This window comes from Ceratotherium simum, chromosome 24 (genome assembly GCF_057802395.1).
Source record: "Ceratotherium simum simum isolate JZ-2026a chromosome 24, ASM5780239v1, whole genome shotgun sequence".
NCBI classification, from domain to species: domain Eukaryota; kingdom Metazoa; phylum Chordata; class Mammalia; order Perissodactyla; family Rhinocerotidae; genus Ceratotherium; species Ceratotherium simum.
In genome coordinates, this window is record NC_141923.1 from 25261205 (window position 1) to 25277587 (window position 16383).

Genomic DNA, 16383 nt, shown 5'->3' on the forward strand with positions numbered 1-16383 from the left:
TGAAATAGCCACTCTGGTTAAATATAGAGAGAAAGTATGAAGAAGTGGTGACAAAGTTGAAGCCAAACTACAGAAGGCCATGAGTGGGAGGCTGAAGAAGACACGCTTTTGTGGGCACTGGATACTTCTGAAGAATAGCACAAAAAGCAAGGTGGGGCAGAATGCAGAATATTGAGAAGGGCAGAGAGAATGGAGGTGGGAAGACTCATTATGATACCACAACAGGCAAGATGCGGGACAGAGGGAGAGGGTCCAGAAAGGAGAGAAATGAATGAGAAATATAACAAAGGAATTGTCAATAGGATTTTGTGACTGACTAGATGAGGACAAAGAGGAAGAGGAGGGAGAAGGAAAGATCAAAGCTCACTCTGAGGTTTCCAACTTGAGTGAATGGGTGACGACAGTAGTGCCAGCTGCCAGAAACCTACTGGATTATATATAACCATGACTCCATTCTTCACACAATTAGCACATTGTCCTATCTCTCTTCTAGACAAGACATAGGTCATCCTACGTGAGTTTTCTCATTATTCCTTTCTCAAACCTCAAAACCATTTTGTGTTTTGCCTCCTTTCCTACCATCTCTGGGAAAGAAACATTCTTTCTCTTCGTGAGTTTAAGAAAGTACAGGTGAAGGGAAGTATTTTATGTAAGGATAAAGTGGACTAGAACATGTTTGTAGCCTGCAAAGAAGAAACAAATAGAGAGGCAGGATCAAAGATGCAAGAGAGAGTGAGGGTAACTAAAGAGTAGACTCTAGGAGTTGACAGGAGAGGGGGAGATGCTGAGCCCAGGTGAACAGGTGAGCTTATAAACATGGAGGGACACCTTGTCCTCTAGGATAAAGAGAGAGAGAAAGTCAATCTAGATAGGAGATAAACAGGCCAACACAGACCCTGAGGTGGAGATAAGCATGATACATTGATATTGCTTAGCTTGGGCCTTTTTGGAAAAGCAGGATGTATAATCACAGACATTTGTTCCTCTCGCTTCCTCTCTCACTGAGCCACAGCCATAACGGTGTCCTTGCCATTTCTTGAACATGCCAAGCTTTCCCTTGTTTGGAGTCCCTTTCATCCTTGCTGCTTCCTCTGAGTGGAATGCCCTCTCCCAGATCTTTGCGTGGCTGACTCTTTCTTTCGTCTTAGGTCCCAGCTTAATTATCACCTCCTCAGAGAGTCCTTCCATGACCACTCAGTCAGACCCAACTTCCCTGTCACTCTCTATTCCATTATTCACTTTTACTTCCTTCATGCCACTTATCATTATTTTAAAGTATCTTAGTTGTTTATGCAGTTACTATTGGTCTCCTTCAACTATAATGTGAATTACATAGATTCAGGGTGCTTATATATGGTCTCAGTCACCACATACTCTAACACTTAGAACAGATCTTAGAGTAGACACTTCATGAATATTTACTGCACTCATGAATACGTGAATAAGTGATGTGCTATGGAGAAAATGGATATAAGCAGAAATTTAGAGCAATAATTCTATTACTGATTCACAAATATTTATTAATATATTAAAGAATATTTTCCATATATCCATGTGCCAGGACCTGTGTTTAAGTCTAAAGGAAGTATTCAATCTATAGAAATCCTAGTCCCTGCCTTCTAGCAGCTCATCTATTGGCGAAACATATGAACACACATCATTAAAACACAATGTGGTAAGGACTCTAATTGCAATTATAATGTAATGGAGTTAAAAACTGAGGGCTGCGAGAGCATATAATAAAGTGCTCCTAACTTAAGCAAAGTAAAACAGGAAAACAATTCTACTAAAGCGCTGAGGATGGTATGCCCCCTCAGAGTTTGTCATGCAACTGTAGAGTGTATGGAGTAACCAATGAGGTAGACAGGACGGGAAGTTTATACAACTCCCCCAAGAAGCTTTTCATTGAAAGCAAAGAATGAGCTAAGGTGTAAATTCAGCAGGAGACAAGATCAAGGAAATGATCTCAAGCATGTGTCTAACTGAAGAAATAGAAAAGAGGTAAAGAGAAGATCTAAGATAACTGAAAAGAGAAGGTCTCCCTAAAGGGGCTACGTCTCAAAAGAGGCAAAAGAGAATAATAGTTACACCCAGAAAGGAGGAAGAGAGCTCATCCTGTAAGTCAGGAGAAAAAAAAGTATCAATAAGTATCTTTGAAGGTAAACCTAAAAGTGGAAGGAGGAAGTTTAGCAAGCCTAAGCTAAATAGTTTCTATTTTCTCCATGAAGTATGAGATAGACCATCTGCTAATACTGGCTGGTGAGGGCGAGACTGAGGGAGAGGGAAGGAGGAGAATTTTATTGGTTGATAATTGGTGTGCAATGTCCCTGCCCTATGCCACATCTTTACTGATCTGTGAAGTGAAAAATATGTCCCTCCGTCTCTCTTGAAATCTATGCAGAAACTAGTTGTGGCACTCTGTCCACATGGGGGACAGAAGACAAGGTTGCAATAGCACCATAACACTAATGGAACAGTCACTTCTGCATTTGCAAAGCAATTTTAAAAAACATTAGCTAATTAATTAGCTCAATGATTACTTCATCCCTGTAGGTATATGTGTACAAGGACTAGTTTTTTTTGTCTCCTTTGAGGCATTTGAAGACACAAGAGATTTTGTCTCAGTGGGAATGTTGTGGTAGATTACATTTACTGTAAATAAGTGACATTTTTAGAAAGCAATGAGTTCCACTGAATTTATCCTGAAAAGAAAAAAAAAATTGCAAGCTAAATGAGAGACTCCCAGAATCAGACTGAAAATTCATAATAAGCCTAAAAAGTAGCTGCTCCTCATTCTGGCTTTCTGAGGGCATTGGAGGCAAATAATTCCAACTTCACAGGGGATATTGGGCTAGAAGAAAAGTAAAGACACGCTGCACATCTCAAGACAAAGGTATTCCACTGCTTGGCATACCAAGAGGAGCTACTTCCTACTCAGGTCCCATAACGAAAATCATTCTTCCATTAACAGGTTGAGCAATATCAATTTGCTCAGTCAAAGTGGAAAATCAAGCAAAAACTGCCTTCCTCTCAGAACAATCAATGGCAAGGTGAAAGAAATAGGTAATGGTATCCAGTCTCCCAGCAGGACATTTTTGCTTGATTAAATGACCCCTCCTACGAAGTGGAGCCTCTAAATGGTAGTGAGAGACCATTCCACAGAGTGGGTTTAACCACAGAATCACCAACCTTTTCCTGAAGAGCTTATTACCTTTTCTTCTCCATCAAGTCTTTTGACTGGGTTGATGGAGAGGGGAACAGGAGTCAAGATGTCGGCAGTATTTACATCTCAACTCCAACTCCTGTTAACTGTGTGATGCTGGGCAGGATACTATCTTTAAATTCAAATTAGTAATGATAAGACAATCCACCTCATAAATTTGTTGTGAGAATTAAATTAGGGAATACGTGCAAAGCACTTAGCCATGTAGACACATGCTTTGCATGCATTCGTATTGTTAAGTGCTCAATATTTGCTAGCCTTTATTGTTGCTATTATGATTACAATTGCTGTGGTTATAACGGTTTTGGAGATGGTGCCAGTGAAGGTCTGAGGAAAGGGAAATAATTATAAGTGACGAATAGATGATGGTAGTGGCTGGGGACCTAGAATCCTACCACAAGGGCAACCTATGAGTCTCAGTGGGACATGTAGAGTCAACTGATTTGGAGATTAATCAGGAAAGTCTTCAATGAACCTGGTCTAATCATTGAGTTTCATTCTTTCTTTTCAGAAGGCTCATTCATTGGATAGCTACAAGATCTTATGTTTGGAAGGAAACGAGAAAATCAAGACTGTCTACTCATTTGATGCTATAATCCTCTCGACAACCTCAGCAAGGTGATTGCCCAGACTCTGCTTGGATGCCTTGAGTGACAGAGAATGTATTACTTTGAAGGCAGCTATGGACAGCTCTCATTGAAATGCCTTCCTTATATTAAGTACCCAGCTTCCACTCATTTGCCTTAGTTCCTCTTCCTGAGGATATATGAAGCACGTTTAATCCCACTTTCACAGGACAGTCCTTCATGTGTGAAGACAACTCTCAACCCTTGGGCTCAGGCATCTTTTCTTCCTCACGTTAAATGTCCTTGGATCCGTCAACCAATTCTTATTATGTCAGCATCCTGAGTCCCTTCATCTTTTTCATAGTTCAGCTCTAAACATGTTCTAATCTATCAGTCAGCTAACCTTTTGAAAGCTTATCAACCAGAATTGAATAGAAACACCCCCAGTAATCACATTATCACATAGTGATATGATGATATTGATGATGATGATGAATACAATTTACCAAGTATTTTCTATATACCAAGCATTGGTCTAAGGGTTTTACATTTATTATCTCAGGTAACATGCACAACAATCCCATGAAGTAGGTATAATTATACTCCCCATTTAATAAATAAGCAAAATGAGGTACAGAGAGGGTTAAGTAACTTGCCTAGCATCACATAGCTAGTGTGAGTAGAGCTGGGCTTTGCAGCCAAGAACTCTAGCTCCAGAGTCTGCTCTCTTAGTCAATAAATTACACTATAGAACTGTCATCTCCTTTGCTTTATACATCATACCTCTATTAATTCAGCCTCAGATCATGTAGGCACATATTTTATCTCATTCCAAGCTCCCTGCCCTTCACAAAGTTGATGAACATGCTCTCTTACCTTCCCCCACCTCTCTAATACAGATGTTGAGTAAGATGAAGCATTGTGACATCCACTTGAAATTTCCATATACATCAAAATAGATTCATTCATCAGGATCCATTGGTATGTTTAAACAGTTACTTCTTCACTGAATAGCTCTGACATCCAATCCCTTTTTCCCCCTCCTGTTGATGAGGATATCACAAAATGTACTGCCAAATATCTTGCTGATATTTAACTATGCTAGGTCCATGGTACTTTCCTGAATTATAATTATAGTAACAATATTGAATGGATATGTGAATTTGGTTGATGTGATATGGCTTGTTGTTACTGAATGATTGTGGTTCTGTTGATCACTCTTTTCTCTTCTGTGGGCTCAAAACTTATACAAATAATGCACTCCAGAATCTTTCCCAGACTTCAGCGAAGCTCATAAGTCCATAGCTTGAATTATCTATACTTTTTCCATCTTTAGTCTTTACCATTTCTCAGCAACCCTCTCTACCATTTCTCAAAAACCACCAACTGGATTTCAAAAATCTTATTTGCAAATCCTTTCTGTATCCTGGCATATTATTCACCCAAGTCAAAAAATTTGAATTAATGGAGTGCAATTGGGTGCTTTCTAACAGGCTCTGGTATTCAATTTCCTATCTTTGTCTATTTTTTCCTGTCCGAAGACCTATTTTCTTGTCAGAGAAGACAGGGGTAAAATAGGAGCATAAGGAATTCTTTCACATCACTTAAGGTTCTCTGCTGCAAATGACAGAAAATCCAGCTCATGCTGGTTTAGTCAAAAGAAGAAATTTATTCAGTCATGGCTGGAAATCCAGGGGTAGTCTAGTTTGAAGAAAGTTTGATCCAGAGCCTTAAAAATGTGCCCAGTACCTAGTTTCTCCCCATCTTTGGCTCTGCTTTTCTCCATTCTGGCTTCATTTTTGGTCTCTATGTGGTGTCAAAATAGTGGCCAGAAGCTCAGTTTTATACCATTCTCAGTTCTAGCCCACAGGAAGGAGAATTGCCTCCTTATGACACATAAACAACAGTTCTGAGCCTGTATGTCACTGATCCTCATTGGGTTAGGTGCCCACCTATGAACAAAGTAACCATGGCCAAGGGAATGGAAGTCCCTGATTGACTTAGAGTTCACATGCTCACCAAGGGAGCCAGGAGTAGAGTCAGTGCCACCGAGTCACTGGACTGAAAATGAAGGGAAATAAAAATCAAGAAAAATTCATCAAAAGAAGAGGAAAGGGATATTAGATCTCTAAAAAAAAAAAAATGTTCACCATATCTACTTCTCCATCAACAACTCATCAACTATAAGCAGCAAAACATTACTTACTATATTTATTCCAGCATTAAGTGAAGAACCTCTTTCTGCTTGTCATAACACTGCAATACTAAAATCCTGGAGGATTCAGCCCTCCTGATACTATTCGGAACATACCACTTTCTTAGAGCCATCCTGGGCTACATGCTCGCATCTTGTTCCCTCTGTGAAATGAACTTCATATTCATCACACAACCCCAGCGCTCAGGGTTTTGTTTCCTCTTCCTCTGTGACACAGAGTGCCATTCTCTCTCCCGCCCATTTCAGTTCCTTATAATCCAGAAGGTAAGTTCTTTTCCAGAAGATCCAGTTTATCCTCTTTACAAAAATTTCATTCTTAAATTGAATCGCATGATATTGACAATAGTTGACCTTTCTCTTTTACCCACAAAAATGGCAATTTCTTATGATCAACCCCATAGCCAGCTCCTGAGAGGTAGTTTCTCTTCTTCCTTTTCTTCTTCTGCCACATTCTTCCATTTCCCAGCCTCTGATCCATGTCTCCACTTCTTTCTATCTTGTTGGATTCTTGTCCCTCTTGGTCTCCTTTTTGTATTGGTTCTTCCATTCTGTCAAGGCATTTTTCCTCCAAGCCTACAGAGTGGGTTCCTGCATATCTTCCAAAGAGTAGGGAAATATATCCTACCTTCCTATCCAAAATTTGATAAGCAATAACTTGTATTTCTACACTAGAAGTCATCAACAGTAGTGTGCACTTGGTTTGGGAATGACCACTTTCCTCATTTTACAGATCAAGACATGGACGTCCAAAGAGGTCGTAAGGTTTTCTAATTGGCATCAGAACTGGATCTGGTGGCCAGGTTCCAATCCAGTTGTTCTTTTTATTAAACTACACTGGACTCCCCTAACTTCTGCAGTTTTTTAACTGTAGAAACAGCAAGGAGCAATAAGTGGCTCCTTGACCAGATATGACCAATTTGGTTTCATAAATAATAACATCACCATTTGCATGGTCCTTTATAAACGATAAAGCTTTATCGTTTATAAAGCACCTCCATTTTTTTATCCCATCTGCTCCCAACATAAAAATGTTTGAAGTCAGTATTATTATCTGATGAAAAAAACTGAGACTAAGAGCAGTGAAGTGACTTGCTATATGTCTTGCAGCTGGTAATGAATAAGTCTAGGCAGATTCAAACCCTGAACTTGTGCTGCTAAAGCCAACCCTCTTCTCATCTTTCATGCTGACTCTGAAACCTTCACTTGATCTTTGCTTACTCTGGGACCACACAGTATGTTCAATGCTGGGAAAAAGGGAATGTTTAGGCCCAAAGCCATGGCCTAAGTTTACCTGATTATGTACACAGCATTTATTACCACCTGAAAAATCAAGAAGTATACCAAAACAAGAGCTTGGGAAGTAAAAGGGTAGGGAAAATGAAAACAGGAAGAAAAGAAAAAAAGTATCGTAAGTGAAGAAGCAAGAGGACAAGACAAAGAAAAACCAGAAGACAAAGTGTGATAGCATAAGAGACAGCCGCAAAAGACAGTGAGACGGGGCAAAATAAAATGAGTATATTAAAAAAAAAAGGCAACAACAAACACATTATCCCAAAGCCCGCAGGTGCCAGCAATTCAAATAAACGTATAGCAATTAACAGAATTAACACAGCCTTAAATAGCTTGGCTCACCAGATGTGGACTCCTATCAGGGTTCTATAAAATGTAAAGTTATTGCAGATTAAACCATTAATCATCTGTTCAGAGACTATCTCTGGCTGCAAAATCCCATTCGGTTTTAAATGGCTAATAATCACAAAGGGATGTGGAATGTAATGTGCACAACGAGCTTCTACCCAATCCTTTTTCCTTTAAATATGTGTTCCACTCCCCAGTTCTCCTGCTTTTCCTTCCTCCCCGTTAGAGATGCCATGAGAAAAGGGAGGTGAGATAGAACAATGCGTCCTGGAAGTCTCAGCAGCTTTTCTTTTGAGCTTCTCCATGGGCAAACGGAGAGCCAAATGGAGAACCAACATACCAGGGGAGAAGTAACAGATTGAGGAGAAAAGGGGACGGTGTAGAAAGAACCAGATCAAACAACATGGAAGACCCCAACACATAGGAGGATATTGCTATGGGCTTGAGTATGTTCTCTGGCGCTGGTGACAGAGACATTATTCACGCAACTCAGTCTTGACTTGGCTTTCTTCTACTACCTTGTGTTTCATCCAACAATAATAGTTCAGTAACACCGAGGACAGAGGAAAGGAGAAATGTATGTCCTGACAGAGAGAATCGCTGGGAACTGAAATGGGAGTCAGAAGGAAGTGCTTTTCTACAGAAATTTTAAGGTTCAGAGAGGCACTCTCCTGGCCCAGTGCTTAAACCAATGGACCAGGCCTTCCTGACCCTGCTCTTCAACTTCCCGAGACAAAAATGTACACCAAGTGGAAAGAGTAGATGGACTAACTTCAGTTCTCAAGGAATTTAAAACCTGATGAACAAGACGCCAACCTGACCATGTCATTCTACTACTTAAGTTCTTTCAATGGCTCCCCATTACCTAAAGTCCACGGGTGTAGCGTGAAATAAATCTCTCTATGATCTGGTCCCCACCTAACTTTGCAGCCGCATTTTCAAAACTCCTAATCTTATATTTTGTGCCTTGAAATTAGCAAACCGTAAATTCCCCACCCAGACACCATGACGTGCCCTGTCTCCATGCCTTTGTTCTTGCTGCCCCATCGTCCTGGAGCACCTCTCCCTTCATTCTTCCCTGTTCGCATCTATTCATCTTCAAGCCTCACCCTAGGTATTATCTCCTCCACAGAGTTTTCCTGAACCCCAGGATATGTTAAGTCCTTCTCCTCAGCAGCCCCATTGCACCTGTTGAATGCCTCTTTTTGTGCATTAACTGCGTTTTATTGAAATTATATTTCTGTGTCTGTCTCCCCCACTAACTGTGAGGTCCTCTAAGGCAGGAACTGTGTCTGATCCATCTTTGTATCTTAGCACAGTCCTTGGCATACTGTAGGTTTTCAGTATATATCTGTTGATCTAAATTCCACCAGATATGAGAGCTCCATGAAGTTAGCTCATTCATTTATTTATTTATTCGAGACATACATATTGAGTGCATTATTTTATGCCAGGGACTCATCTAGGTGCTGGAGAAACACCTGAACAGATGAGGCCTTTGTCCTTATGAAGCTCACATTTTAACAAAGGATGATTGACAGTTGCCAAATAAACAAATGTCTGAAGGCAACAAACTAGGTAATGACTGAGGGTAGGTGGGACAAGTTATCCCTACTTCAGCAAAGATGAGAGAATTTAAGTAGGGCAAACCTCAGAATAAAGTCGTTTCTTTCCCTCTAGACAGTGATTTGCTTATATGGGAAGTATAGAGATATGCACGAGCTAATGCATATTCATTTATCCTTATGTTTATATGCATAAACTGTTTATAAGATGCATTACATAATCCTTAATAATAATTATTATAGCAAAACAGCATTGTATATTTCTGTATGGTTTCACTTTCATGTACATTATTTCATTTCCCTTTATGAAGAACACAACAGAGACCTGTTATATCTATGTTATGGGTTAGGAAACTGAGACCCAAACAAGATCCATGGCTTATTCTAGGCCATATAGCCAGTCATAAAGCTGGTATTCCCAGCCAGGTTTTCTGATTTTAAACCCAGTATTCTTTTCATTACACTAGGACACCTCCCTCAAAGCCTTTTCAATCCCATTCTTCCCAGAGCAGGTTCCAACCCATTTCTCTTAGCCTTGCTGAGCCTTTTTATGTAATACTTCTCTCATATCAGATAGCTGGGGGGTTCCTAAAAGCTTCAACTATTGCCATGTCAAGATGTTCTTTACTGAGTCCAAGAAAGTCACATGGTCAATAATGCCTAAGAGCATTTATCTAAAAGCTATTTATTAATTTACAAACATGTGATCTCACTCAGCAAATATTTATTGAGATCCCACTAGGCGCCAAAACCCATTCTATGAGCTGGAGACACAATAAGAACAAAAATAAGACAGACACATGAAAACCTGAAAACATGATGAGGAATAAGATGCTGACTTTGTGATGTTTACGTGGACACAAATCTTGTATTGATAACTAGGGCCTTTGGAGAACCCCAATAGTCTGATGCAACTTGGACACTTTTTGTTGGGCTTTTACAATAGTATCAAGTCAGGAGGTGTGCACACAGGTGAAATCCACAATTGCGTTGGCTCAACAGTGGAGCCAGAACTTAACTTTCAGGTGCGAAGTAACTGTAGTTCCAAAGATAAAACCTATTTTGTGCCACACACAAAGTTTCAATGATCTGGAACAGAAACTCCATAGTCCCTTTACTATGTCCCCATTTTGAAGAAAATAACACACAAAAGCACCCAGTTCAGCTTAAGGCGACTTAGAGCCACAAATGGCAAGAGAAGACGGAAGAAAGAGATATAGAAGGGAAGAAGAAATTGGAAAATAACTGGAGACTATTCTAAGGGTAAATAGTTAAAGTGGGTAAATGGGGTTTATCAAGGAGTGAAATCTCAACACAGCTGGAAGCTTTTGCTGTTTACTCAATTGTCAAAGAGAAATACCAAGAACTAGAGAAGAATTTCCCAGACCTGCCCACAGAAAAGTGAACTGTAATGATTAAAAGGAAAGAAAGAATGTGCCAGGACTACATTAGACTCAAAGTTATCTGTGTAAAACACTCAGACAAATGAGAAAGCCTACCATGTCCCTTAGAGAGACTATAATACTACATATGTAAAGGAGAGATGAGGGCAAAAGTTAATAAAGTTGTAATTTTGCCTAACATTTCCCCCAGTGTTTTGGACTTTCTTTTCTCTAACTTGATCTGGATTTAAATGCAAATTTATGCTGCTGGCTAAGTTACTGTTATTTCTGTTATTGACACTGTTTTTCAGAACAGCCTTTAATTTTTAAGCTATTAAGTGCCACTTTTCACTGACTTTTAAAGCTGTCTGCGTGTGTGCATGTGCACGTGTGTGTAGATTTTATTTATTTTAGGCTCTGCATGGATAAAGTCATTAGAGAGATCTTCATGTTTTTATGAGGCTTGTTTCAAAATATTCAGGGGCATCCTTCCCCATTGATAGGTTGGGGAGTTGCTTCTTTGACTCAAAATACATAATTGAGAGATGATTCAATATAACTGTGTACACAGGCAGACTGGTCCTACAGGCCACCCCCAGATGATATTCCGGAGAAACTGCATGCTCAGGGCTGTTTCACTGCAAAAATGGATGAGCTTTCCACAGCAATCAATGCCTCATTTATGCCTGAGCCACACGTGGTAACAGAATGTTCCTATCTATTTCTGATGAGAGTGCAATTCCAATACAGGGTGATTTAACAGTGTTTAAGAGTCTTTCAGGGTTCATTAGACACTGAGTAGTATATACCTTTATTTTATCCAAATGGGAGTAAATCCCAGGGAAGAGGTGCTCTATGCCTACCGCAATTCCGTAAAGAATGACCAATGGAGTCCCTGTAGCCACCAGAAGCCCGGGCAATGTCCAGCAGAGAAAGGAAAACATTCTTTGGGTTTTCTTCTGTAATTTGTCCTTCAGACCAAGAACAATACAAAGCTGTAATTGGATTTTTCCCTCTTTTGTCATGTCTCCTTCCTATCCCTTCCTCTCAATTCACACATAGTTTATTGCAGCAAGGCCCAGCTCAAATATCAATTCTTCTCCAAAGCTGACTCCCACTTTAAATCTATCTGTTTCCTCTACTCAATTAGAGCATTTAATCTGTGGCACTGAACATGTTGTGTCCTGAGGTGTAATTGTTCACTTAGAGATCTCATCTCCGTTCCTAAATTATAAAGTCTTCGAGCATGGAGACTATAGCTTGTAAAGAGCCAAGAGTTTAGTTACAGCACAAAAAAGGTACCCAATGATTATGTGATAAATTTGTCCATTCAATAAATATTTATTATGTACCTACTAGATGTCAGGTACAACAGACGCAAATCCCATCTTGACATGGCTCACAGTTGCATGGTGTGAATGAATGCATGTACAATGCCATCTTACATATAACGGATGTTCAACAAATTTTACATAACTATAATAAGAATAAAACATGTGCTTTGAGAGGAGGCTCATAAACATGTCACATGAGATCTTTATCTACAAGAAAGAATACTGTTAGCTTCTCAGGGAATTTCCCCAGGGAAATGATATAGATATCGTAGGCAATCAAGCTTAGCTTAGATTAAACAAAAATGTGCAGTATACCACTCTGATGACACAGTGTTCTAAAGAATTCTACCAAATCAAGTCTGATTCTTTTTGCCTCAATGATTGACCTTAGAGATTAAACTTACACTTGAGTGAAGCTCCTTTGCTCTCAGACAGAGGTCTCAGCACATCAGCTACAATAGTAATAAATGAGTAATGGCAAAGCCCCACTGCTTTCTCACAGTTGCTAGCTTTCAGGAGAAAAAAAAGAAAGGAAAAACCAGTCTTCTGGGCCTTAATGTTACATTCTAAGAATTTTCCTTCATCTCAAATAATGAGACCTTTGGGAACACCAAGCATGGCAAAGGTAAAATAATATATATGTTATGTTTTAGACAAGACACAGAACCATGAATTGAGCCACTTTTAGCTAGAGCTTCCCCACTTGCCAAGTCAAAAGTACAAAATCCAACTTTACACGTGACTAATTCCTTGTGATTTCAAAGTCCTTTCATCTGTGTTATTTCCTTTAATTTATAAAGTGCAGCTACCTATGGGATAAGGTTCCCCGTTAGTTAGATGAGGAAACAGAACCACAGAGCACTTAAATGGCAAACCCAAGCCCATGCAACCAGTTTAAGCTGGGACTAAAACCTGGGATTCTACTTCCAAGTCCAAAGTCTTTTCTGCTACAACCTGCGGCCTCATAGAATAGATCAGAGGACAAATCCAGTCATGGAACTGGAAATTTCATTTGTTCTTAGACAGTCGGTGTATTAAATGGAGTGTGCGAACTTTACCTCTTTAAGGCAGCCCATGAAGTTGTTGCTGACGGGTGAGCCTGGCAAGTCAGCGGTACTTGGGCTTCCTCCCACGTAGAAGAAGTCATCTGAGCCCAGCATGGTGTAGTCCTCCTGAGTGTAGCCCGTCGTAGTAAGGATGCCATCCACAGAGATTGTCACCTGGTGGCGGGACACAGGGACAAAAAAAAATCCCAACAATGACCTTACAGTCCTATCAAAATCCAGTGGCTTCCCCTACCTGTGGTGTCACTTTCATTATGATTTTGGTGAGGTATTCTTTCTAATTTGGTTTTATTTTGGTATGTGCAGCCAAGTTCCATTTTCTGGTCTGCCTTTCCTGTGGTCCAAGCCTCCAGCATTCCCCTGCAGACTCCTGGGAGAGTTTGTTGGACTTGCCAAACTGAGCAACTTGCTCTACCCATCGCACTCTTTATTCAGTCAGGCTAGAAAATGGAACTATCCTCAGACAACATCTCTTGTCTCAGTTCATTGGTAAAATGATCATTTATTTTTTGTCATGATTGTTATTTATGGTGGTAGTGAAAAACAGCAAAGGAGACATTGATGACGGGGTTTGTTAGGGGTTGGTCTTTGGTTGCTGGTGGTTTTTTCCTTTTTTCTTTTCTTTTTCTTTTCTTTTTTGTTTGTTTCTTTTTGGACTCACACCACACTGACAAAACATGCATTCAGGGAGGGAAGGAGAATGGTCTTGATTTTGATGTGTCATGGATGATACATGCTATGGACTACCCCGGGACACCAACCCCTGCCCTCCCTTCACTGCCATCACCACCACCGAGAGAAGAAATGACCCAAACCAAAAAGGCAATGCTAACAAAAAGAAAGGAATGATGAGGCATAATAACCAAAATAATAATAATGCCCACAGGGAGGAAATAGCACCCATACACCAAACATCCATGAAAAGAGCAGAAGGCAGTGAGAAAAGATGGGGCCTCAAAGCGTGCACACACCATACCCAGACACACCCATGCAAAAATTATCTGGAGCCAAGAGAGAAGGCAGAAGAAAAAGGTAAGGCAGTGGGAAAGGGTGAGGACCAACGGAAATGGAACCAAGAGAAAGAATCAAAATCCACTTCACACTTACATGCACTGAACAAACTGAAAAACAAGATGGAAGTAAAACAAAAAACCCACTCAACACTAAAGGGTCGTCTTTCCCCTGCCTGCCACCTCCCTCACTAAAAAAAAGAAAAGAAAAAGTCCAAACCCAACCCCCAAATATATGAAGGATGAGAGGACAATGAAGAAGAGTGGATACAAAAAAAAAAGAGAGAGAGAAGAAAGTGGAATTGGGTTGATGATTGGCAAGTTGTTAGTAATGAGGAGGAAAATGAGGGAACAAATTCCGATGCCAATGGGGAAATCCACGAGACAGGAACATGCCATGCAGAGTTTGTATGGAGAACACAATTGGCGGAGCTCCCTTTGGCCACGGTGGGGAGAAAGGTGATAGAAAGGAAAGGAAGAATCTAGGAAGTAGAGTACTTTCCTCCCCAGATCACCTGTGGCAGCCGTGGCCACTCAAAAGGGAAAGAAAAAAGGGATTAGGAGTGGGGAGGAGGGAAAAGAAAGGAAGAAGAGTGAGGGATAGGAAGTCACGGAGAGAAGAAAATCCTCGATAGATATCCTGTCGTCCCTAGTCTGTAACTTGGAAGTTGCAAAACAAGAAAACAAAACAAAACAAATTTAGCTAAACAGAGAATCTTTCTTTAATAATATATGTTTTGGAAAAAAAATTACAAACTGGAGAAAAGGAAACCGTCCCAACCAAACTCGTTCAAATATTATTTCCAGGACAGGTGCATCCCCTTCCTTTTTTTTTTTTTTTTTTTTTAAAGAAAAAGAAAGGCTTGCATTTAATTCAACAAAAAATTTTAAAAGAAGAGGAAACAAGTCTAAAGAGGATAAAAGGGAGTTTGGGGAGGGGAAGGAGGGCAACACACGGCAAACCCAAAAAAAGAGACAATAAGAATGATATCTACCAGACAATGTAGTTTGTTTACCATAGCGTGTCCGATGCCTGAGTGCTTTGCGGAAAAGGGGGAAGAAAGGAAATTAAAAATTGTGAACAGAACGATTGTTAATTAAAAAAACTAAAAACAAAGATGAGTCGTTAGGGTGTTAGTACATTAGTCAGTTAGTAAAATGACACATTGCATGAATGATCTTGTGTTAGTTTTTCAAAAAAAATGCACCCGACACAGAAAAAGAGAGTGGGGGAAGACGATGAGACCAGGACTCTATGGAAAACTTTGGCACTCGGGGCTCAGCCAGGAAAGGAGCTGCTGTGTCCACCTTGTCATTTTAACTCCCCGCTTCTTCCAAATACACTCAGAGCAGACCTCACCCCACTAGAATTAGCATCATACTTACTTTCCAAAGGCTCTTCTGAATGAACACCGCCCCTTTCCCTCCCCACCCTCCAGCAGATACACATTCAACCTGCCCTAAAAAAAAAAAAAAAACCCCAAAGTTTATCATTCCATATGTAGATAAATAGATAGAGCTGAAATATAGATAGGTTGGGGATTTTTTTTTTTCACATCTGGCTCTGACTACACGCATGGACAAACATGAGTTTCTCCTAGAACGAAAAGAACTTAAAACATTTACAGATCACATCTAGAGTAACTGTCATTGGAATGCATCAAAATAGTTGGAGTCTTCTTTATTACCCAATGAAGTCATTATTTTGTTTACTTTGCCAGAATGCTTCCTGTTAGAATGGCTCTCCCCCCATTTCTCTTTAAGAATGCTTTTCAAGCTTTTAAGCAATGTCTTGTATGGAAAGCAGAGAGGACTGGCAGGTTAAAAATGATTAGAGAAGCCCTACAACATGACCGCCATGACCTTGGACTCAGGCAAGGTCAAAAAAAACGAAAGGCAAAAAAACCCCACACAAATACCTCACTACCTTGGTCCCTAATCCCAGTAATATTCTGAAACAAAAAGTCCACATTCCTTCCTTTAATCAGAACCCCCAGTGTAGTACCTGGCCTTGGCCCTGACTTGGTTCAAAGGCAGAACCACGAGTAGACAACCAAGAAGGAGGAAATGGGGGAAGTTCTTCTCCATTTGGTAATGAATACTCCAGGAAACTCCAAGTAAGCTTTCCTCAGATGAATTTTTGTCACACAAGCCTTTCAATCTTACCAAAAAAGTAGATGAGACTGCCATAAACTTATCAAATATTTATGAAGTGATTTACAGTTTAAATTGAAATAGACAGGGGCTTCCCACACCTTCCAATGTATCCTAGGAAACTCAAAAAGATGTTATCAATGTATTTTTAATGGGTAAAATAATAATTTTAGATGATTCAGTGCTGAAAGGATTGCATCTGCAAAATCAACTCTGCTTTTCTGAGATTTCC

The 16383-nt window shown here is 40.0% G+C and overlaps 1 protein-coding gene across 1 annotated transcript in view; it reads right to left on the reverse strand.

The window, feature by feature from the left end:
* Positions 1–16383, reverse strand: part of LOC106801185 (neurexin-3-like) — a 439076-nt gene that overhangs the window by 51642 nt on the left and 371051 nt on the right. Inside the window, exon 6 of the mRNA XM_087447773.1 lies at positions 12982–13143. Coding sequence (XP_087303899.1) covers positions 12982–13143 — 162 coding nt within the window. The remainder of the gene's footprint in view (positions 1–12981; positions 13144–16383) is intronic.